We start from the raw sequence: 26,159 nt of genomic DNA, 5'->3' as shown, positions 1-26,159 counted from the left end.
AAAAATTGCTAGAAATAAATAAAACCCTCCTGTATTTCTGCTATTTCCCCCTCTTCCATAAATCCTGGTCCTTGCTGGTAAATATGACGGATGCAGGAGGTGACGATTTATTATCTATGATTTTACCTTTATTGTATTGTGAATATATTACCGCGACTTGTCACTGTGCCGCCGCGCTCACAAGTCGGATTTACCGTCGATCTAAAGCGTTTAGCAGCTGGGAATGTGCAGCTCTTAATTTCAGCTTCTTTCAGATGATGTTTATGACGCTGCCGGGTGAGGTCCGCTCCCCGCACAGCCGCCATTGTTGTAAATGTCTCTCCATATCGGAACGTGCGGCTCAGCGCAATGCTTCACATTTACTACCAGCAGTAATTGCCTGAGTATTCATTTCTGCGTTTATTCTCCAGTTTGTGGAACAGTAAAATAAGTTTCTGTCTCAGGTTTATTCATGAGGTGGAAAGGAAGGATTTGGCTCGGAGTCGCAGAATGTAGAACACATAGGAGGCCACTTTATGGCGCAGGTTCATGTCAGTACAACCAACCAGCTTCCCTCAGTCCGGACATTAAGTCTGCGGCTCGGCCAACCCTCACGCTCCAAGACGGAGGGGCAGCAAAGACCCCTGGTTAGCTGCTAATATTGAGAACACGTGAAGACGCCATAGACTCAGAGGATTGTGAAAAGGAAAGAGGCCAACATGGGTTCTCACCACTGAGTCCATTCAGCTGCACGCAGGCCGGGCTGTGATATTTCTTATTAGAGGAAAGTGACGTCTTCTTCCCTTTCCAGCAGTCTCCAGCTCTTCTCTTCTTACCTCTATCTCTGTTACTGGTTGGAAAAGTTCTCAGTTATGAAGACCTTGTCTTCTGTACACAGTAACTGAGGAAACAGAGGAGAGCAGAGTGGAAAAAAGAAGTGGAGAGGAGGAGAGGAAGCGAACAAGCAGCAGGCAAGGCAGACGAGAAGAGGAAAGGAGGAAAGCAAAGAAGACGAGAGGAAGAGAGGAGAGAAGCTGAGATGAGAGGAGGAAAGCAGAGGAGGAGAGGAAGCAAACAAGAGGAGGAAAGCACTCAAAGCAGAGGAGGAGAAAAGAGAAGGGGAAAGGAGAGTAGAGAGAGGAAGCAGACGAGAAGAGGAAAGGAGGAAAGCAAAGAAGACGAGAGGAGAGAAGCTGAGATGAGAGGAGGAAAGCAGAAGAGAAGAGGAAGCGAACAAGAGAAGGAAAGCACTCAAAGCAGAGGAGGAGAGAAGAGAAGGGGAAAGGATAGAAGAGAGAGGAAGCAGACGAGAAGAGGAAAGGAGGAAAGCAAAGAAGACGAGAGGAGAGAAGCTGAGATGAGAGGAGGAAAGCAGAAGAGAAGAGGAAGCGAACAAGAGAAGGAAAGCACTCAAAGCAGAAGAGGAGAGAAGAGAAGGGGAAAGGAGAGTAGAGAGAGGAAGCAGACGAGAAGAGGAAACGAGGAAAGCAAAGAAGTCGAGAGGAGAGAAGCTGAGATGAGAGGAGGAAAGCAGAGGAGGAGAGGAAGCGAACAAGAGGAGGAAAGCACTCAAAGCAGAGGAGGAGAGAAGGGGAAAGGAGAGAAGAGAGAGGAAGCAGACGAGAAGAGGAAAGGAGGAAAGCAAAGAAGACGAGAGGGAGAGAGGAGAGAAGCTAAGATGAGAGGAGGAAAGCAGAGGAGGAGAGGAAGCGAACAAGAGAAGGAAAGCACTCAAAGCAGAGGAGGAGAGACGGGGAAAGGAGAGAAGAGAGAGGAAGCAGACAAGAAGAGGAAAGGAGGAAAGCAAAGAAGACAAGAGGAAGAGAGGAGAGAAGCTGAGATGAGAGGAGGAAAGCAGAGGAGGAGAGGAAGCGGACACGAGAAGAAAAGAGGAATGGAGAGGATGAAAGAATAAAAGAGGAGAGGAGGAAAGCAAAAGAAGGAGAGAATAGAAAAGGAGACATGGAAAGGAAAGAAGAGAAAAGGAAAAGAAAAATGAACAGCAAGAGAGTAGAGACAAGGAAAGGAGAGGAGTAAAGAAGAGGAATAGAGGCGTAAAGGAAAGGAAAAAAGCAGAGGAGCAGAGAAGAGTAAAGTAGAGGATGAAAACTGAGGAGCAGATAAGAGGAAAGGAGAGGAAAAAAGCAGAAGAGTAGAGGAAAGGAGAGGAGAAGAAGAGAGAAGAGGAGAGAGCCAGAGAGAAGAGGAGCGAAAAGAAGAAATTTGTGGAGAGGAGCAGAGTTTAGATCAAGAGAGGAGAATAGATGAGAGAAGAAAAGGAACGGAGTGGAGAGGAGCAGAGTGGTGAGGAGGAAAGAGGATGAGAGGAGGGAGATGCAGCTGCACCATCTCATCCTGAGTATGAGGGAGGTTTATGCCGAAAGGAGCAGTAAGGAAAAACATATGGAGCATATAAGCAAACAGTACAGCTCTTATATCTCACTAGCACTGGCGGACGCAGACAGAAAAGGGCCTCTGTGCAAGAACAATATATGGGCCCTTTGCAGCCAAACAGCTCCTAAGAATGCAAAATTACACCTATTTTGAAGGTAGTAGTGGCCGCTTTACCTCTTGGGTCCCTGTATGGCTGCACAGGTTGCACCAATGATTTGTCGCCCTTGCTCAACAGGAAGGAAGAAAATTAACATGCAGGAAACAATGAAGATCCTGGAGTTTCTCCTTAGCTTGTGCTTCTACACAGCAGCAAATGTGAATGACGCCTGAAAGAGGAAGACTGATGGACAGGACATGGATTTCATACCCTAGTAGACAAAGCACAGCTCGGCCGATGTTTGATGAGATAGTTGTGTCCACTACATGGATCATAGAATCCTAGAATGTTAGAGTTGGAAGGCACCTCAAGGTCGGGACCTCCTGGGTCATCATGTCCAACCCCCTGCTCAATGCAGGAGTCACTAAACCATCTCAGACAGATGTCTGTCCAGCCTCTGTGTGAGGACTTCCATTGAAGGAGAACTCACTACCTCTCATGGCCGCCTGTTCCACTCACTGATCACCATCAAAAAGTTTTTTCTAATATCTGATCTGTATCTTTTCCCTTTCAGTTTCATTCCATTGCTTCCAATGATTCCATGTCTAGATGAGAATAATGATGATCCCTCTACACTGTGACAGCCCCTCAGATATTTTGAGACAGCTATTAAGTATCCTTTTTTGTAAGCTAAACATTCCTAGATCCTTTATCCGTTCCTCGTAAGACATACTTTGCAGTCTGCTCACCATCCTGATCGCTCTTCTCTGAACTTGCTCCAGTTTGTTGATGTCTTTTTTTATAATGTGAAGCCTAGAACTGAACACAGTATTCCAGATGAGGCCTAACCAAGGAGTAGTAGAGGGGGATAATTACATCACGTGATCTAGACTCGATGCTTCTCTTAATGCAGTCTAAAACTGTGTTTGCCTTTTTTGCTGCTGCCTCACACTGTTGACTCCTGTGCAGTCTGTGATCTATTAGTATACCCAAGTCTTTTTCAAACGTGCTGTTGCTTAGTTCCATTCCTCCCATTCTATAGATGTAATTTTCGATTTTCTAGCCAAGATGTAGAATTTTGAATTTCTCCCTGTTAAATACCATTCTATTAGTCGCTGCCCCTTGTTCAACCTTATCTAGATCTATCTGAATCCTTTCTGTCTTCTCTAGTGTTAGCTATCCCTCCTAGCCTTGCATCATCTCCAGATTTCATCAGTTTACCTTCAGTTCCCTTATCTAGATCATTTAGAAAAACATTGAACAACACTGGGGCCAGGACAGAGCCTTGTGGACCCCACTTGAAACACTCTTCCTATTGGATATGCAACCATTTATTACTACTCTTTGAGTACGATCACTGGGCCACTTATGAATCCACCTAACCTTAGCCTTATCAATCCCATACTTGGTCATTTTTTCAAAAGGATAGTATGAGGTACATTATCAAATACTTTGCTGAAGTCAAGATATATATCTACTGCATTTCCCTGATCCTCCCAGTCAGTGATTCCATCATAGAATGAAATTAGATTAGTCTGGCATGACTTGTTTGCTACAAACCCATGCTGGCTCTGGTTACTTACTGTATTATTATCCAAGTACTTACATACATGCTGTGTAATACATTTTTCACATATCTTTCCTGGTATAAAAGTAAGGCTCACTGGCCTGTAATTTCCTGGCTGTCTTCTTTCCTTTTTTGAAGATAAGGACAACATTTGCCCTTCTCTAATCATCTGGAACTTCTCCTGACAATCTTCATATAGGTGTATTCAAGAACTTATTTACTGAATGAAGAAATTCCAGAAAATTAAGAGACATTTCGGTCAATACCTGACCTTCATCAGTCATCTGGATAGTGGAGATCTGTGTGGAAGCGTGCTGTGTGAAAGTCTGCAGTGACCGCTTCCCGTCTTAGCAGTGGACACTGCAGACTCTCACACAGTGCGCCTCCACTCAGATCTCTTCTGTCCATAAGTCTGATGAAGGTCAGGTATTGACCGAAACGTCTCTTAATTTTCAGGAATTTCTTCATTCAATGAATAAGTTCATGAATACACCTATACGAGGGCCAGGTATTTCTACATTGTAATATATCATGGGACTTGCAGATGTAAAGCGACATGTTGGACAATTCAAGGGTCCGGCAGATTGAAGTGAAAGTGCGCAATTGATCTCGATGTCCTGTAGATGAGTAAATACCTGTAATGTGACTTGTAATATAGCGATATCGGAACTTTCAGAGGAGGAATCGGCATTTGTTTTTGGAGGTAAATTTTTTTGGACCCAGCTGTGGACACAGAGCGCTGTATTATCCAGGCGTAAATTGCTTACGGAGGGGAGTCAATGCTTTTCCAGAGCGCTGTATTATCCAGGCGTAAATTGCTTATGGAGGGGAGTCAATGCTTTTCCTGCTTCTACTTGACCTTTAGCGTCTGGTCCTGTTTTAGATTTTATCACTCGCAGATAATACAACCAGAAGACGAGCTGGAGATTAGTGATATCGAGCGGAGTAAGAAAAGACTGCGCACTCTGCGTTCCTTACACACGGAATCATAGAAAAAGCCGTCTTTATTAAATATCCATTATTTACAGCTGCTCATATCTGTACAACAGTAAGAATAGAAAATAAAGAGAATCGTCCTGTGCACCGGCATCTTACAGCGGATACAAAACCCTTTATTAGAAGATTATGTGGAAGTAAAGAAATCTCCAGGCGTCGACATAGAGAGCGATCATTGGACGTAGTGAGGGGAGATAAAGCCCTAATCTGAGACCACTGAGAGATCACATTACAATATTGGGGATACAAAAACATGTTCCTCTTTGCAGCGGGGGCACATACTAATGCTGTGATACAGTATAAGATGTGCATCTAGAATAGGAAGGCGGGCGTCAATGGCAAGAATGACCAAGTCGACCTTTCCTGGTGCTATTTCACGGCATCACACCTCTCCAGTTCTCGACACGATGGTCTGGCACTTGAAGGGGTATTCCAGGACCTATATATTTATTGATTACCTATACCTAGGATAGATCTTCAGCAGATTTGTGGGGGTCTGATACTCCTATACAGTACAGCTCAATACGCCATATAGTGGCGGTTCTCGGGTACAGCAGTTCAGATCACACTCACATCCAAAGGAGCTGCAGTACCTATAATGGCCACTACACAGTGTGTGGCGCTGTACTGTTCCTGCGCTGTACACTGTGCATATGCTGCAAACAGCTGCACAATAGGTGACATCATGCACCTCGACTGATGACATCACAGCGATGCCATTACTTGATTAGATTTAGATTTGTTAAAAGCCACCATTAAACTTCCATGCTTCACTCTTTATGGAAGTAAAGGTTACAAAATGTTCTGCCGATTCCTTTCTCTTTTCTGCATTTCTGATCCAAAGATCCAAATCCCCTGCAAAGACAAACAGTTGATTTAAAAATTAACTTGCTCACTACCTGTACTCACCACTAGGGGGAGCTGAGGAATTCAAAATGCAGTGAGCTCCCTCTAGTGGTGGCAGCTGGAAACCAAAATTTTAGAATTGTATTAATTAACTCTACATCTCTGCAGTAGATTTGGGGATCTGGATCAGATAGAAATGGGAATTTGTCCTTTCACCGTTTGTAGGAAACGTTCTGAAAACTTTTCGTTTACAACTTCTCTGAAAAGTTGAAGATTTTTCTCTGTAAATTATTACCAAAAAGAATGAAACAAGTGTAAAGAATTATTGTGACAGAACAGAGAGATAAGTCTGGGCAGGAGATTGTGCTGTTATTTCTGGCATGTGCACTACCTGTAAACACCACTAGGGGGAGCTCGAGAGCTTAATAACACAGTATGCAGTGAGCTCCCCCTAGTGGTGCCAGCTGGCAGCCAGAGTTTTATGGATTAACTCTACCTCTGTGCAGTGGGTTTGGAGCTCTGTATCAGATAGAAATGTGGATATGCCTTTTGTCTGTTTATAGGAATCATTCTGAAAACCTTTCCCTTATAAGGTCTGTGGAAAGTTGAAGCTTTTTCTCTGTTAGTTATTTACAGGCTGTATGAAGAAGAACAACAAATGATGAGTCTGGGGAGGAGATTGTGCCGATATCTGCAGTGATTAGGAAGCGGATTGATCCTGATTGATTCACTTTCATCTGTGATTTATGATTCAGGTCTTAGTTTAGAATGATAATACAAATAGCGGATTCTGGAGCCAAAGTAAAGGGTCTGTGCTGACGGTCGCTGCGTGTTATCTGCACAGCTAAAGGGGTCATAAGGATATTTACCAGAAACTTCTAGAAGATTCCAGAAACTAATATGTGGGCTGGACTCAGAGAGAGGGAACGATAGGATGAACACAATCTGCAGATGTGAGCGGCCCGAGGTTTACATTGGCTGTGGAACAGTAGCTTCATACACGCACATATACATAATATATATACACTCACACAGGCACACACACACATATATATATATATATATACACTCACATATATATATATATACACACACTCACACAGGCACATATATGTATATATATATATATATGTATATATATATATATATATATACACTCAAACAGGCACACACACACATATATATATATATATATATATATATATATATATATATATATATATATATACACTCACATATATATATATATACACACACTCACACAGGCACATATATGTATATATATATATATATGTATATATATATATATATATATACACTCACACACACACATATATATATATATATATACACTCACACAGGCACACACACACATATATATATATATATATACACTCACACAGGCACACACACACATATATATATATATATACACTCACATATATATATATATATATACACACACTCACACGGGCACATATATGTATATATATATATATATATATATGTATATATATATACACTCAAACAGGCACACACACATATATATATATATATATACACTCACATATATATATATATATACTCACACAGGCACACGCACACACACACATATATATATATATATACACACACACACACTCACACAGGCACATTATATATATATATATATAGATTCAAGATTCAAAGAAGCTTTATTGGCAGGACCAAATACACATCAGTTTTGCCAAAGCAAGTGTATAGAGGCAATAGGGATAGGGACTGAGGGGATGTTGGGTAGGAGCTGTGGGGGGAGGTGGATGGGGCAGATCCAGGGTGGGGGCTATAGTCCATGGCATAGGGGAGGTGGATGGGGCAGATCCAGGGTGGGGGCTATAGTCCATGGCATAGGGGAGATGGATGGGGCAGATCCAGGGTGGGGGCTATAGTCATATATATATATATACACACACACACACACATATATATATATATATATATATATATATATATATATATATACACTCACACAGGCACACACACACACATACAGTGGGGCAAAAAAGTATTTAGTCAGTCAGCAATAGTGCAAGTTCCACCACTTAAAAAGATGAGAGGCGTCTGTAATTTACATCGTAGGTAGACCTCAACTATGGGAGACAAACTGAGAAAAAAAAATCCAGAAAATCACATTGTCTGTTTTTTTATCATTTTTTTTGCATATTATGGTGGAAAATAAGTATTTGGTCAGAAACAAACAATCAAGATTTCTGGCTCTCACAGACCTGTAACTTCTTCTTTAAGAGTCTCCTCTTTCCTCCACTCATTACCTGTAGTAATGGCACCTGTTTAAACTTGTTATCAGTATAAAAAGACACCTGTGCACACCCTCAAACAGTCTGACTCCAAACTCCACTATGGTGAAGACCAAAGAGCCGTCAAAGGACACCAGAAACAAAATTGTAGCCCTGCACCAGGCTGGGAAGACTGAATCTGCAATAGCCAACCAGCTTGGAGTGAAGAAATCAACAGTGGGAGCAATAATTAGAAAATGGAAGACATACAAGACCACTGATAATCTCCCTCGATCTGGGGCTCCACGCAAAATCCCACCCTGTGGGGTCAGAATGATCACAAGAACGGTGAGCAAAAATCCCAGAACCACGCGGGGGGACCTAGTGAATGAACTGCAGAGAGCTGGGACCAATGTAACAAGGCCTAACATAAGTAACACACTACGCCACCATGGACTCAGATCCTGCAGTGCCAGACGTGTCCCACTGCTTAAGCCAGTACATGTCCGGGCCCGTCTGAAGTTTGCTAGAGAGCATTTGGATGATCCAGAGGAGTTTTGGGAGAATGTCCTATGGTCTGATGAAACCAAACTGGAACTGTTTGGTAGAAACACAACTTGTCGTGTTTGGAGGAAAAAGAATACTGAGTTGCATCCATCAAACACCATACCTACTGTAAAGCATGGTGGTGGAAACATCATGCTTTGGGGCTGTTTCTCTGCAAAGGGGCCAGGACGACTGATCCGGGTACATGAAAGAATGAATGGGGCCATGTATCGTGAGATTTTGAGTGCAAACCTCCTTCCATCAGCAAGGGCATTGAAGATGAAACATGGCTGGGTCTTTCAACATGACAATGATCCAAAGCACACCGCCAGGGCAACGAAGGAGTGGCTTCGTAAGAAGCATTTCAAGGTCCTGGAGTGGCCTAGCCAGTCTCCAGATCTCAACCCTATAGAAAACCTTTGGAGGGAGTTGAAAGTCCGTGTTGCCAAGCGAAAAGCCAAAATCATCACTGCTCTAGAGGAGATCTGCATGGAGGAATGGGCCAACATACCAACAACAGTGTGTGGCAACCTTGTGAAGACTTACAGAAAACGTTTGACCTCTGTCATTGCCAACAAAGGATATATTACAAAGTATTGAGATGAAATTTTGTTTCTGACCAAATACTTATTTTCCACCATAATATGCAAATAAAATGTTAAAAAAACAGACAATGTGATTTTCTGGATTTTTTTTTCTCAGTTTGTCTCCCATAGTTGAGGTCTACCTATGATGTAAATTACAGACGCCTCTCATCTTTTTAAGTGGTGGAACTTGCACTATTGCTGACTGACTAAATACTTTTGTGCCCCACTGTATATATATATACACTCAAGCAGGCACACACACACACACACATATATATATATATATATATATATACACTCACACAGGCACACACACACACATATATATATACACTCACATATATATATATACACACACTCACACAGGCACATATATGTATATATATATACACACACACACTCACACAGGCACATTATATATATATATATATATATATACACTCACACACACACATATATATATATATATATATATATATATATATATACACTCACACAGGCACACACACGCACACATATATATATATATACACTCAAGCAGGCACACACACATAAATATATATATATATATATACACTCACACAGGCACATATATGTATATATATATACACAAACAGGCACACATATATATATATATATATATATATATATACACACACACACTCACACAGGCACATTATATATATATATATATATATACACTCACACACACACATATATATATATATATATATATATATATATATATATATATATATATATATATATATATACACTCACACAGGCACACACACGCACACATATATATATATATACACTCAAGCAGGCACACACACATAAATATATATATATATATACACTCACACAGGCACATATATGTATATATATATACACAAACAGGCACACATATATATATATATATATATATATATATACACACACACACACACACACACTCACACAGGTATATATATATATTTATTAGCAGGCTCCTAGGTTCATGTGCACTAATCTAGCTATTAAATGGCTGCGTAAAAATAGTTACAAATATATACATAAATACATAAAAATAAATATTTATACAAACTGCACAGTGAAATGAAATAGACATATAATACACAATCACATAACATACACTTCATACAGACGCTCATGTCCTCATATACAGATATATTAGCATATGTGCAGACATACACAACATATATACAGTATATACACCTACATATATACAGGACTATTTCCATCCGCACACCTTATACACACACACATATACGTGCCTTATACATTTATCCATCTCTCTGTCTGTGATTTCAGCTTCCTTCCTTTCCCCTCCTGAGTTTTGCGATTGTAACAACTTGTTTCCATTTTGTCTACATGTATGATATGAATGATACATTGTTCCACCAGGATGGATCGTCAGATCTCGGCTCCTCTAGAGGAGTATTCAGATTCATTTGCTCTTGTGGCTTACAGGATATTGACATCTTCGGGGACATGTTGTTTGACCTTTGACTAAATTGGGTTTTTTAGCATTTGAACATTGCTGGCTGTAGAAGGAGTTCAGTGAGAATCCATCAGTGAGTTGCTCTCAGATTGACCACACTCCAATGCTATCGTTCAGCTTAAAAATAAACTGATTTATGTCCAGGTGGCAGTTCAGCTCAAGGTTAGTGCTGTGTGATCATAAATCAGCTGAGAGCAGCTCTGAAAAACAGAGAAAATTTAAAGTTATGATCTCCCTGGCAGAACGAGCTCCGAGAGTTATTAACTCATCCTGCAGAGTGAATGGAAACAAAGATTCTATAAAAGTAAAAAATGAAATCTTAATCAAAAAAATAACTTTACCTCAAAATACTTGTAGTATTTAAAGTAAAAAAAAAATAGTCCCCAACGCCATATATGTCTTTAAAAGCAAAGGGGTTATGGGGCCATTGGTGTTTGCACCCACCAGTGCGATCAGCCTCACCCCATGGGCAGTGATGGAGCCGCTGTCGTCCAGGAGTACAGTGATATCACAGAGTTTGTCATTCTTCTATGCAAAAAATCCAAGCTGCCGCCTCTGTGCGGGGAACAGACGCGACCACAGAGGACATCGTCCATCAATAATAACATAAATTTCTTACTCTACAACTCCAGTTTCCTGCACATACTGGAAACCAGTAATATTCGATATACAATGTAACTGGAAGGCGAATCTACTGGCCCGATACAAATCATTTCCCCCTCGTCCCAATAAATACCTGGACGAGAGTCTCCTACTCCGATAAATCTTCCATATTTGTTATATGTTTCTAGGAAAGATGGGAGTTATTCCAAATCGGGGGCCATAAATGCTCCTCAAGGGGCTGACACTCGGCCCTTCATGGCCCCGTGGGGCACATGTGTCTCTGTGTATTGCTACGGGAGGTGTTAGTGCATTTCTGAGTAGACCTGTCATTCAGGAGTCCAGGAAAGCTGGGTGACAACCAGATTGGAATTTATAATGGCGACCATATTGGCTTTCAGCTAAACACATACACATAGAAGCCAAAAGTGACAGAAGGGGTGACTCGAGGGCTCAAGGACTGGTTGGATTCCTCCTAGAGTGGGATTTCCACTCCTGCAATATAATCATTTCAATTGCATAAAATACTATTCCTTAAAGATGAAGTCCAGAAAAATCCCTAGACCCGGGGGTGCACTACGAAATATTGCAGTCCCTGCTTGTTCAGTGTCTGCACAAAGCATGTGAGTAACATTGTAGACGCGCTTCTCATCTCGGGGGGTGCTAATAAAGCATTGGATCCCCTCCTCCGTGATCGGCGGGATCACCTATGCTGCAGACCATGATCTTCTATAGAACTGATTCTTAATATAAGAACATTCTCCTTTACTTCTGATCCTGGCCTGAGCAGCTCGTCGTCATGTAACAGTGAGGAATAAAGGTCGGATAATGCACGATGTAACCAGCGATGGGGAAGAGGAAACACGTTATCCGGAATGTATCAATGTTGCAGAGAATCCTCCGCGATCAGTGTCCGTTATTCTCCCATCAGGGTCGATGCTTCGTGATTACGCTGGAGGGTTCTTCCCCCCCCTGCAAGGAGTGAAAAACATTTACAAAACTGGAAAAAAGAAGGAAATAAAAAAACTGCAAAAAACGTGAAAATAGGAACCAGATGATATAGAAAGCGAGTCTGTCAGATAAAATATTCCCTCCTGCACTCGCTGACCGTGTTCTGTGCGTCCAGCTCCTTCCGGAAGGGATAGTCCATGCCGCCCGGATATTCCTTCTCTTTGCTTTGACTTTTTCCATGACTTTTTTTGTGTTGGCGAAGAATTTTTATCATTATCGCCGCAATGCAAAAAATGATGAATATTGTAACAGCGATGACACCTAGAGAGAAACAGACGATGAACGGGTCACTCCACAACTGCGAGCTTTACTTCACCCCACCGGGTGCTAAAACTTATGCAATGTGGAAACATTTGGTAATTGTGTCTGAACGACCTTCCCGCACGGCTCTTTAGCTACATCGGGCCCGATACATCATTTGCATCCTTTTTATATGACTTTTTGGGCCTGATCCATTATTTCAGTGTCTAATTTTTGTCTGATTCTTCCAGTTTTTTTGCAGGTTATTTTTTTTGTTTTGCTCTAATTTCATTTACGCTGCAGCTATTTTGAAGTCTATTTTCTCGCTTTTTTCTTGGTTTACCATTATAGACACATGTTCTTGATCAGTTCCTACAAGGTCTGTTAATAAGAACTTGTAAGAAGAGATGAAAGAACCCGGTTTAGTGTTCAGAGTTCCGGGAGAGAGGGGGGAGGCTGAAATAGAGGGGGGAAGGAGGAGAAGGGGAAAGAGGGGTGCAGAGAAAAGCGGAGGGAGGGAGAGTGACAGAGGAGGGAGGGAGAGAGGGGGAGAAGGGGCAGAGGGAGAGGAGGAGAGAAAGGGGGAGCCTGAAATAGAGAGGGAGAAGGAGGAGAAGAGGAGAAGGGGCAGAGGGAGAGGAGGGAGGGAGAAGGGGGAGCCTGAAATAGAGAGGGAGAAGGAGGAGAAGGGGCAGAGGGAGAGGAGGAGAGAGGAGGGAGGGAGAGAGGGGGAGAAGGGGCAGAGGGAGAGGAGAAGAGAAAGGGGGAGCCTGAAATAGAGAGGGAGAAGGAGGAGAAGAGGAGAAGGGGCAGAGGGAGAGGAGGGAGGGAGAAAGGGGGAGCCTGAAATAGAGAGGGAGGAGGAGGAGAAGAGGAGAAGGGGCAGAGAGAGAGGAGGAGTGAGGAGGGGGAGCCTGAAATAGAGAGGGAGACGGAGGAGAAGAGGAGAAGGGGCAGAGGGAGAGGAGGGAGGGAGAAGGGGGAGCCTGAAATAGAGAGGGAGAAGGAGGAGAAGAGGAGAAGGGGCAGAGAGAGAGGAGGAGAGAGGAGGGGGAGCCTGAAATAGAGAGGGAGAAGGAGGAGAAGAGGAGAAGGGGCAGAGAGAGAGGAGGGCGTAGAGAGGGAGAGTGGGAGAAGGGGTGGAGAAAGAGTGGGAGAGGAGGAGATAGGGGGCATAGAGAGTGAGAATGGGAGAGGGGGCGGAGTGAGAAAGGGAGGAAGAGGGGGGCAGAGAGAGAGAAGGAGAAAGAGGGTGAGGGAGAGTGGGAAAGGGGGAGAAGGGGGAGAGAGAAAGGGAGTGAGGTGGGGCAAGGGGGGAGAACGAGATGAGAAGAGAGGAGAGGGGGCAGAGAGGTGGGTTTGAGGGGGTGGAGAGAGAGGGGAATGGAGAAAGGTGGAACAAGGGGTGAGAGAGGTGGAGCAAAGGGGAGAAGGAGGAAGAAGAGGGAGGGGGAAGGAGATGAGATGAGGGGAGAAGTGGGGCAAGGGGCGACAGAAGAGGAGAGAGGGCAGAAAGAGGGGGGGAGAAGATTGGAAGAGGGGGCGGAGAGGGGAGGAAGAGTGTGGTTGAGGCAGAGGGAGGGAGGTGAGAAGGGGGTAGAAGGCCGGAGAGGGGCAAGGTGTGAGAGGGAGAGGAGAGTAGAGAGGGGGAGAGAGAAAGACTCCCTAGCCTTTACTATGACCATTTTAACGACTATTTTACTGCACCAAAGTTCTTGTCCCCATTGAATTATATAGGATTTTTCAGGTAGAGTTTTGGTACCCGAACGGAACTTTAGACAGAAGTCCAGTTGAACCTGAACATCCCCAGGGCCGCCCATTCCTACTCGTAGGCACTGCGCATGTTTGGCCATGACTCTAGACTGCCGCGGTGGCCATTAACATAGACAATGAGCATTCAACTATAGGATTCAAGTCCCTCTGATCTTGATGATAGAGAGGGGCCATTACTGATATTGTGACAACCCCTTTGATGCAGTAGACAAAAAATACAACTGAAGTAACAACTTGGTGATGGCTTATACCCTACTTCTCACAGCTGAGGGTCTGTTGCAATTAACTCCAGTCTAGACAGTCTCTGGGATCAGAAGAAACTACAGACAATAATAGGGGACATCAAATGTGCAGAGAATAACTTCTATCCACAATTCGAATTTCCCTGCAAAAATCCATGTGAACAAATGAAGTAGAACAGTACAGTATCTGCTCATGCCTAGTTGGGACGTCATCCCGTATATAATGGAGCAGGTTTTGCTATTGAATCATTTTTATTCCCAAATCACTTAAAATGAGCCAGAACTGGAGAGCGGTGGGTCCAGACGGGGTCATTTGCGATATCTGTGGACATGGCCCCCCGTAGTCTCCCATTACCTCCGATGACGGCAGGACCACTTCTCATTTCATTAGTCAGAGGCTCCCGGTCATCTTTCTTCCCAAAGGGGTCTGGAGGAACAAAATGTGTAGATTCAGGTAAAGATTCACCAAAAGAAAGATTGAAAACGTTTGAGTAGGTGGAAATGATTGACTGGATACAATTCTGCTGTGAGAGGAGGAGAAGGAGCTGCTCCATTCACAATCTGGACACAGAACTAATAGTCACTACAGAATGCAGACACATCAGTCTGCTCATTGGAGATCATGATGGGAGGAGGAAGCTGCTACAGTCACAAAATGGATGGAGAACAGAGGACTCTCGCAGAAAACATTCAAACATAACGAGGGGGAAATACTTTGAGTTGTGTTCTTTTTATTCTGTATGCGACCACTTACCTGAGGAGGAGTAGGTGGTGGTGATGGTACTGAGGTCACTTTCAGAGATGGATCCACAGCTACATTCTGTCAGAGAACCAGTGACCATAACTGGGGCCAGAGTGGAGTGTCGCAGCGCTGCTTTAATGGGGGCCACTTGGTTGTACTGGACAGAAGACAGACATCCAAGAAAACCCATCGAGTTCGTGCTGGAGATTTCTGGATCAAGCCCTGGACTATCTGCAGGTAGAATAACACAGATTAGATGGCGGTAATAACGATGGCGGATGATATCCACTCATATCTGAATGCTCACTCTAACTATGGAGAACCCCTCCTGTCTCACACAATCCTTCTGTTCGATTATCGGCCACCTCTCTACTGCTCTCTGATGAAATCCTAATGTACTCAACGTTATTGTGAAATGTCTAACAAAACAAAAATATAACACAGAAAAGAATAATAGAGAAAGAGATCCTTAGCCTAGAGGAAAAGCGAGAGATCCTCAAGCCCAGGGAACAAGTGAGAGATCCTGAGTCCAGAGAAAAGGTGCAAGATTCACAAGCCCAGAGGACAAGCAAGAGATTTCCAAGGCCAGAGAACAAGTGAGAGATCCATGAGCCCAGAGAATAAGCGAGAGATCCCTGAACCCAGAGAACAAGTGAGAGATCCCGAGTCTAGAGAGCAAGCGAGAGATCCTCAAGACCAGAGAACAAGTAAAAGATCCTGAGTCCAGAGAATAAGTGCGAGATTCCCAAGCCCAGAGGACAAGTGAGAGATCCTGCGTTTAGAGAGCAAGCGAGAGATCCTCAAGACCAGAGAACAAGTAAAAGATCCTGAGTCCAGAGAATAAGTGCGAGATTCCCAAGCCCAGAGGACAAGTGAGAGATCCTGAGTTTAGAGAACAAGCGAGAGATTCTCAAGCCCAGGGAACAAGTGATCCCGAGTCCAGAGAACAAGTGAGAGATCCCGAGTCCAGAGAACAATCGAGAGATCCTCAAGACCAGAAAACAAGTAAAAGATCCTGAGTCCAGAGAATAAGTGCGAGATTCTCAGGCCCAGAGGACAAGTGAGCCCAGAGGACAAGTGAGAGATCCTGCGTTTAGAGAGCAAGCGAGAGATCCTCAAGACCAGAGAACAAGTAAAAGATCATGAGTCCAGAGAATAAGTGCCAGATTCCCAAGCCCAGAGGACAAGTGAGAGATCCTGCGTTTAGAGAGCAAGCGAGAGATCCTCAAGACCAGAGAACAAGTAAAAGATCCTGAGTCCAGAGAATAAGTGCGAGATTCCCAAGCCCAGAGGACAAGTGAGAGATCCTGAGTTTAGAGAACAAGCGAGAGATCCTCAAGCCCAGGGAACAAGTGATCCCGAGTCCAGAGAACAAGTGAGAGATCCCGAGTCCAGAGAACAATCGAGAGATCCTCAAGACCAGAGAACAAGTAAAAGATACTGAGTCCAGAGAATAAGTGCGAGATTCTCAGGCCCAGAGGACAAGTGAGCCCAGAGGACAAGTGAGAGATCCTGCGTTTAGAGAGCAAGCGAGAGATCCTCAAGACCAGAGAACAAGTAAAAGATCATGAGTCCAGAGAATAAGTGCCAGATTCCCAAGCCCAGAGGACAAGTGAGAGATCCTGCGTTTAGAGAACAAGCGAGAGATCCTCAAGCCCAGGGAACAAGTGATCCCGAGTCCAGAGAACAAGTGAGAGATCCCGAGTCCAGAGAACAAGTAAAAGATCCTGAGTCCAGAGAATAAGTGCGAGATTCTCAGGCCCAGAGGACAAGTGAGCCCAGAGGACAAGTGAGAGATCCTGCGTTTAGAGAGCAAGCGAGAGATCCTCAAGACCAGAGAACAAGTAAAAGATCATGAGTCCAGAGAATAAGTGCCAGATTCCCAAGCCCAGAGGACAAGTGAGAGATCCTGCGTTTAGAGAACAAGCGAGAGATCCTCAAGCCCAGGGAACAAGTGATCCCGAGTCCAGAGAACAAGTGAGAGATCCCGAGTCCAGAGAACAATCGAGAGAGCTCCAAGGCTGGCGCACAAGCAAAAGATCCACAAGCCCAGAGAAACAAGTAAGATATCTTGAGCCCAGAGAATAAGTGAAAGATTCATGAAACCAGAGAACAAGCAAGAGATCCCCGAGCTTTACCTTAATTCTCCTTTAACCGTTCCTTTACAGAACAACTTGTGGCTTTGGGTTGTTGTCTTGCTGCATGACTCTCGTTCTATTGAGATTCGGCTCATTGATCGATGTTTGGACATTTTCCTTCAAATTTGCTGGTATAATTCATAACGTGTTGGCCCATCAATGATGGTGGAGGTCTTGCTCAGATGCGGAAACTACACCAAAACAATGATGCTACCTCCACCATGCTTCACAGATGTTTGAGGTTTTTATGCTTGAATATAATGTTTTTCCTTTCTCCAAACATCAAGCTTCTCATTTAAAACAAAAAGCTCTATGTTGGTATCATCCATTCACAAAACATTGTCCCAGTAGCCTTCTGGTCTGTCCAGCTGATCTTTAGCAAACTACAGATGGGTAGGAATGTTGGTTTTGGAGAGCAGTGTGTTTCACTTTGCAATTCTGCTTTTCATGCCAGTGTTGTTCAATGCCTTCCTGAAGGTGAACTCAAGAACATTAACATTAGCTAACGTAAGATAGGCCTTTAGTTGCCTAGAGGTTAACTTGGGTTCCTTTGTAACCTTGCAGACTATTATACACCTTGCTTTTGGAGTGATCTTTGTTGGTTGACGACTGGGGAAGGTATTAATGGTCTTGAATTTTCTCCATTTATACACTATCTGTCTGACTGTGAATGTTTTGTTAGTAACTTTTTCAAGCCGGATAGACATCCCCCAACTCTTCTGAATGGCTTGGAAATTTCATTTGTTACATTTCCACAAAAGTGTTGCAAAGATCGGACTTTGATAGATCCCTGTTTGGAAATAAAACAGGTCATCCACTCACACCGGATTGCCGTCTCATTGATTGAAAAAAAAAAAAAAGGACTCTAATTTCACCTTTAAATTATCTGCTAATCATAAAGCTTCACATACTTTTGCCATTCACAAACATGTGGTGTATTGTTTTCCTCATTTAGAAAGTGACAAAGTCTAATTTTTTTTTTACTTTTTTGCTTCTTTTTGGTTCTTTATTGACTTTTAGGACTTCTGTGAAAATCTGATGTAATTTTAGGTCAAATTTAGGCAGAAGTATGGGAAATTTTGAAAGGTTCACAAACTTTCATGCACCGCTGTAGAGGTGATATGGCTGGATATTACAGAAGAATGATCGGTAGAAAGATGGTGAAGTGTGTGTGGCGAGGACGTCCCGTAAGATTCTGCTAATCCCGAGATATTTATGTTTTCTCTTGGAAACTTCCCATACACATGGCAGAAAATTTGCATTTTGAGACCTAAAATAGGCCGAGGAGAATAAAATGTCGCTTCTCGTTTACCCACAATGTCCATGAGAACCAATTACAAGATTGTAATATATTATTTAGGGGCACATTACAGAGAGCAGCAAAGTAGGAGAAGTCAACAGAAATGAGAGCACTAATCTGAGAGCAGATCGTGAACCCGATGATCCTGAACCCGATCTTACAGGATACAACATTTCTACCATCTATAAAGAAAAAGAAACATAATTGATACAATGTCTCACCTCGAACCTTCCCCAATGTCAGAGACTTAATGGCTCTGAAGTAAACGTCTGATGAGAAGTTTTGCTTTTTCTTAATTTTCTTGTCAATCTAAAATAAAAAAAAAGACATCTCAGGTTTGAGCAACAATCACTTTTCTTTCTCATTGTTTTTGGAGCTTTATGCTATCTCAAGGCCTAATTCATTATTGCATTTGTTCTCTTTTTTGTTTCATTGCTCCAGTGTTCAGGCTGTTTCTTTTTTGTGTTTTGCACTAAATTCTTCTTTTAAGTTGCGCCTATTTTGAAGAGAATTTATTACTTGTTACTCTGTCTTTTTTTTTTCTTCCTAAGGCTACTTTCACACTAGCGTCGTGCACTGCACGTCGCAATGCGTCGTTAAGGAGAAAAAACGCATCCTGCAAAATTGCTTGCAGGATGCGTTTTTTCTCCATTGACTAACATTAGCAACGCTTTGCCACACTTTGCCACACGTCGCAACCGTCGTGCTACGGTTGCACCATGTTGTGGCGGACCGTCGGCAGCAAAAAACGTTAGGCTACATTCACACTAGCGTCGGTACGGGGCCGTCGCGCTGCGTCAGCCTGACGTACCGACGCATACTCTGCAAGCGCCGCACAACGGGGGCAGCGGATGCATTTTTCCAGCGCATCCGCTGCCCCATTGTGAGGTGTGGGGAGGTGGGGGCAGAGTTCCGGCCGCGCATGCGCGGTCGGAAATGGCGGACACAACGCAGCAAAAAACGTTACATGTAACGTTTTTTGCTGCCGACGGTCCACCACAACACGGCGCAACTGTCGCATGACGGTTGCGACGTGTGGCAAAGCGTCTCAATGCGTCGCTAATGTTAGTCAATGGAGAAAAAAACGCATCCTGCAAGCAATTTTGCAGGATGCGTTTTTTCTCCTAAACGACGCATTGCGACGTACAGTGCACGACACTAGTGTGAAAGTAGCCTTACATGTAACGTTTTTTTGCTGCGTTGTGTACGCCATTTTCGACCGTGCATGGAACTCCGCCCCCACCTCCCCGCAACTCACAATGGGGCAGCGGATGCGCTGGAAAAATGCATCCGCTGCCCCCGTTGTGCGGCGCTTGCGCAGTATGCGTTGGTACGTCGGGCCGACGCAGCGCGACGGCCCCGTACTGACGCTAGTGTGAAAGTAGCCTTAATGTGACTGTGTTTTTTTGTAACCCAGATGTTTGCTGCAGTTTCATTCAAAGAGACTTTTTAAAAAGTGGCTGATTTTTTGTGTGCAAATTTACCGCCTGGAGAGATTTCTTGTGCAGCAGAAATATTTGTGGACATGTTAAAGTTGCATGCATATTTTTAATGGATAAAGTGACTCTTTGCTTTAAATATGTGTAAAAATAAAAATAAATGGCTCTTTAAGATTTGCGTTAAATTCATAAACGTGTGCATCATTTTGAAGACTGCAATAAATGGCAACGAATACAAGATAAAAAGAAAGAAAATTAATGTAAAAAAAACAAACAAGTGATGAATCAGGAATTCAGTCTTTAGTTTCATCTTCAATCATAGAGTATAATCTGCGGTTCTGCCATTCACACCTACAGTATAAACTAGAGATGATCGAATGTTTTCGAATTTGTCAGGTTTGGTGAATTTTTTCTGAGCACTCTATTTGTGGCGGACACTCTAATTGCTCTTACAAGATGTGTGTAACACCCTGAGGGCTCCTAGGACTGTATCCAACCCCTTTCAATACGTAAAATGCAAAAACAGTTTTAGTAATGTCAATGCAAACTCACCATAGAAACAGATGATATAAAACATTTAAGGGATAATACTTTCAATATCACAGTGAACTGGCATACTTTTTATGCCTTTAAAATTAAAAAAATGGTCCAAAAATGATCACTCTTAGCCATTTATGATCAGTCATACCATTTTGTGCAGAACACCGACTCAAACTGACAGTGTCGCTGTCAGAGGTAACATCATCCTGCTATAACTGAGACTTGTAATAAGACAAATATTCCAATGCCCTCATTACGTAAGCAAACAAGGTCAAATGTGGCAAATGCTTGTTAGTACTACTGTCGGAGGGCTGACGCCACTGGTGGTGGTACTTATGCCGCAACTAGCGACTCCCACATATTTTTTTTTTACAGTTTTTTTCTCTCCATTTGTCTTTGACACTTTTTCTGTTACCATAGAATTGGTAAATTATAATTCATTTTTTATCAATCTTTCAACCCAAAATTGTTTAACTCTTGCTAAAAAGGACATATTAAATGCTAGATAGGTAGGACCATGTACTGAAAGCAAAATGTACAGGAAGGCTGCAGTATAGATATGGCAAGAACAATTGTCAAATAAGACTAGTAAAACCGTAGTGCAAATACTAACTTGCACAATTAAATGTCTAGATATTTATGTTTTTCTTTATATACTAAAAAAAAACAGCAACGACCATCCCCAAAATCACAAAATAAGAAATGCCAGGCAGGCACACGTCCAAAAAGCCAGACAGTTTTCTGTATCGGTGTGATGTGTATGCACGTAAATTTTACTAGTAAAACAAATGTGCAAAAAAAGAAATACATTTTTAGCGACATACACATTTGTAAGGTAGGCAGTGGCGAGTAAATGTCAAGATTTGGGAACATTTTGTTTTGCTTTTTTAAAAATCAATTATTCCTTTACTTTGTCAAAAAAAGATTGCACAAGAAATGCAAAAATTACTTCTAACAAGCAAGCACAATGTCTTCATCTGAAACAGAGATTAGATTTTTTTTTATGAAAAACTATTGTGCTGTCTTGCTTCTGCTTTCCACTGCATTAAGGCAGAACAAAATGTGTAATTCCAGCGCAGCAGGACAGATGCAGCTCCACTATAGCATTAACATAGTAACATAGTAACATAGTTAGTAAGGCCGAAAAAAGACATTTGTCCATCCAGTTCAGCCTATATTCCATCATAATAAATCCCCAGATCTACGTCCTTCTACAGAACCTAATTGTATGATACAATATTGTTCTGCTCCAGGAAGACATCCAGGCCTCTCTTGAACCCCTCGACTGAGTTCGCCATCACCACCTCCTCAGGCAAGCAATTCCAGATTCTCACTGCCCTAACAGTAAAGAATCCTCTTCTATGTTGGTGGAAAAACCTTCTCTCCTCCAGACGCAAAGAATGCCCCCTTGTGCCCGTCACCTTCCTTGGTATAAACAGATCCTCAGCGAGATATTTGTATTGTCCCCTTATATACTTATACATGGTTATTAGATCGCCCCTCAGTCGTCTTTTTTCTAGACTAAATAATCCTAATTTCGCTAATCTATCTGGGTATTGTAGTTCTCCCATCCCCTTTATTAATTTTGTTGCCCTCCTTTGTACTCTCTCTAGTTCCATTATATCCTTCCTGAGCACCGGTGCCCAAAACTGGACACAGTACTCCATGTGCGGTCTAACTAGGGATTTGTACAGAGGCAGTATAATGCTCTCATCATGTGTATCCAGACCTCTTTTAATGCACCCCATGATCCTGTTTGCCTTGGCAGCTGCTGCCTGGCACTGGCTGCTCCAGGTAAGTTTATCATTAACTTGGATCCCCAAGTCCTTCTCCCTGTCAGATTTACCCAGTGGTTTCCCATTCAGTGTGTAATGGTGATATTGATTCCTTCTTCCCATGTGTATAACCTTACATTTATCATTGTTAAACCTCATCTGCCACCTTTCAGCCCAAGTTTCCAACTTATCCAGATCCATCTGTAGCAGAATACTATCTTCTCTTGTATTAACTGCTTTACATAGTTTTGTATCATCTGCAAATATCGATATTTTACTGTGTAAACCTTCTACCAGATCATTAATGAATATGTTGAAGAGAACAGGTCCCAATACTGACCCCTGCGGTACCCCACTGGTCACAGCGACCCAGTTAGAGACTATACCATTTATAACCACCCTCTGCTTTCTATCACTAAGCCAGTTACTAACCCATTTACACACATTTTCCCCCAGACCAAGCATTCTCATTTTGTGTACCAACCTCTTGTGCGGCACGGTATCAAACGCTTTGGAAAAATCGAGATATACCACGTCCAATGACTCACCGTGGTCCAGCCTATAGCTTACCTCTTCATAAAAACTGATAAATAAATAACAATGAGTCCGGTACTGCTCCTAGCACCTCTCCAATCTCTCACCCTAGGCATTGAATCTGTGTATTATTCCCAGAATGCTACTTTCATCTTCTTCACTGCTGGAGAATGTATCCACTGTTTTAGGTCTTTCTCATCCTCTCTTTATTGCTGAACAGTGACAGCCTCTCACCATCCTGAATCAAGCTAAAATGGATGCTGCAATCCCTGTCTCGGCTTTTATACTGGCTCCGATAATTTTCCTGATTGACTGCACTATACCACATCATGTGATAGCTGAAGGCATAATGAGGCAGCCCATGCAGATGAGCCTAAGTTCATATCAGCCTTGTGTGGCTGATGTAACCTTCTGTAGTGTGTGAAGAACAAGATTTTTGTGGGGCGATTTGATTTGCGCAAATCAAATGGACTCGATCATCTCTAGTACAAACCTCTATAAGAGATTGTTTGAGTTTCATTATAATTGGGTCAGACGCTGCAATAACATCATATAATGAGTAACATTGTGCAGATTAATAAAACCTCGCACACAGCGGAGTAACACTGCAACAGTGCGAGACGCCTGAGGAATAACCACGGCATGATTTACTAGGATTATATAAAGGGAGCAAAGATCTAATAATATTATGTCATTTCTTTACCAACAGTGAAGATAATTCGCTTTTTTCACATTCCCAGTGCGAATTCCTTTGATTCTAGGCACAACAGTGAGTAACATGCGCTGAATTACTGGATGATCTGGATTATTAGACGTTTATACAAAAGTATAGAAATTAGCACAAAAGAAAATGTTTCCATCTAATGAGAAGAATCTTCTCATGTTCTTCAGACATCGGCACTTGTGAACGGTGACCGTACCTGAATGGTTAATTCACGTCCTTCTCTGCTGATCTTCACCTGGTGAAGTCTTCGATTGTTCAGTCTCTCAGAGTCTGCGGTGAAAGCAAAAGATCCTTCTCTGCTGAATTTGTATTTAACTTGTAAACTTCCTGGAAAACAAAAGAAAAAATAAAATTATGAAAATCCTAGGAAAATAATACATACATACTGAATCCACCAGCAGAATAGTGAGTGCAGCTCTGGAGTATAATACAGCATGTAACTCAGGATCAGTAATGTAATGTATGTACACAGTGACTGCACCAGCAGAATAGTGAGTGCAGCTCTGGGGTATAATACATGATGTAACTCAGGATCAGTAATGTAATGTATGTACACAGTGACTGCACCAGCAGAATAGTGAGTGCAGCTCCGGGGTATAATACAGGATGTAACTCAGGATCAGTAATATATGTACACAGTGACTGCACCAGCAGAATAGTGAGTGCAGCTCTGGAGTATAATACAGGATGTAACTCAGGATCAGTAATGTAATGTATGTACACAGTGACTGCACCAGCAGAATAGTGAGTGCAGCTCTGGGGTATAATACAGGAGGTAACTCAGGATCAGTAATGTAATGTATGTACACAGTGACTGCACCAGCAGAATAGTGAGTGCAGCTCTGGGGTATAATACAGGGTGTAACTCAGGGTCAATAATATAATGTATGTACACAGTGACTTCACCAGCAGAATAGGGAGCGCAGCTCTGAAGTATAATACAGGGTGTAACTCAGGATCAGTAATGTAATGTATGTACACAGTGACTGCACCAGCAGAATAGTGAGTGCAGCTCTGGAGTATAATACAGGATGTAACTCAGGATCAGTAATGTATGTACACAGTGACTGCACCAGCAGAATAGTGAGTGCAGCTCTGGAGTATAATATAGAGGTAACTCAGGATCAGTAATGTATTGTATGTACACAGTGACTGTACCAGCAGAATAGTGAGTGCAGCTCTGGAGTATAATACAGGATGTAACTCAGGATCAGTAATGTATGTACACAGTGACTGTACCAGCAGAATAGTGAGTGCAGCTCTGGGGTATAATACAGGATGTAACTCAGGATCAGTAATGTAATGTATGTACACAGTGACTGCACCATTAGAATAGTGAGTGCAGCTCTGGAGTATAATACTGGAGGTAACTCAGGATCAGTAATGTAATGTATGTACACAGTGACTGCACCAGCAGAATAGTGAGTGCAGCTCTGGGGTATAATACAGGATGTAACTCAGGATCAGTAATGTAATGTATGTACACAGTGACTGCACCAGCAGAATAGTGAGTGCAGCTCTGGAGTACAATACAGGAGGTAACTCAGGATCAGTAATGTAATGTATGTACACAGTGACTGCACCAGCAGAATAGTGAGTGCAGCTCTGGAGTATAATACAGGATGTAACTCAGGATCAGTAATGTATGTATACAGTGACTGTACCAGCAGAATAGTGAGTGCAGCTCTGGGGTATAATACAGGATGTAACTCAGGATCAGTAATGTAATGTATGTATACAGTGACTGCACCAGCAGAATAGTGAGTGCAGCTCTGGAGAATAAAAATTAAGGTAACTCAGGATCAGTAATGTAATGTATGTAGACAGTGACTGCACCAGGAGAATAGTGAGTGCAGCTCTGGGGTATAATACAGGATGTAACTCGGGATCAGTAATGTATGTACACAGTGACTGCACCAGCAGAATAGTGAGTGCAGCTCTGGAGTATAATACTGGAGGTAACTCAGGATCAGTAATGTATGTACACGGTGACTGCACCAGCAGAATAGTGAGTGCAGCTCTGGAGAATAATAATTGAGGTAACTCAGGATCAGTAATGTAATGTAGGTACACAGTGACTGCACCAGCAGAATAGTGAGTGAAGCTCTGGAGAATAATACAGGATGTACCTCAGGATCAGTAATGTAATGTATGTAGACAGTGACTCCACCAGCAGAATAGTGAGTGCAGCTCTGGAGTATAATACAGGATGTAACTCAGGATCAGTAATGTATGTACACAGTGACTGCACAAGCAGAATAGTGAGTGCAGCTCTGGAGTATAATACAGGATGTAACTCAGGATCAGTAATG

The 26,159-nt window shown here is 42.6% G+C and overlaps 1 protein-coding gene across 1 annotated transcript in view; it reads right to left on the bottom strand.

Annotated features, from left to right (window-relative positions):
• Positions 1–12,374: 12,374 nt before the first annotated feature.
• CNTNAP5 (contactin associated protein family member 5) overlaps positions 12,375–26,159 on the bottom strand; it is a 281,715-nt gene continuing 267,930 nt past the window's right edge. The window contains exons 20-24 of the mRNA XM_069732659.1: positions 24,044–24,174; positions 19,057–19,144; positions 15,410–15,628; positions 15,011–15,082; positions 12,375–12,661 (exon numbers count right to left, since the gene is read on the bottom strand). Coding sequence (XP_069588760.1) covers positions 12,465–12,661; positions 15,011–15,082; positions 15,410–15,628; positions 19,057–19,144; positions 24,044–24,174 — 707 coding nt within the window. The 3' untranslated portion in view covers positions 12,375–12,464. The remainder of the gene's footprint in view (positions 12,662–15,010; positions 15,083–15,409; positions 15,629–19,056; positions 19,145–24,043; positions 24,175–26,159) is intronic.

Source organism: Ranitomeya imitator, chromosome 7 (assembly GCF_032444005.1).
Source record: "Ranitomeya imitator isolate aRanImi1 chromosome 7, aRanImi1.pri, whole genome shotgun sequence".
Classification (NCBI taxonomy): Eukaryota; Metazoa; Chordata; class Amphibia; order Anura; family Dendrobatidae; genus Ranitomeya; species Ranitomeya imitator.
The sequence above is the reverse complement of the archived record's forward strand: the minus strand, read 5'-3'. Positions and strand labels throughout refer to the sequence as shown.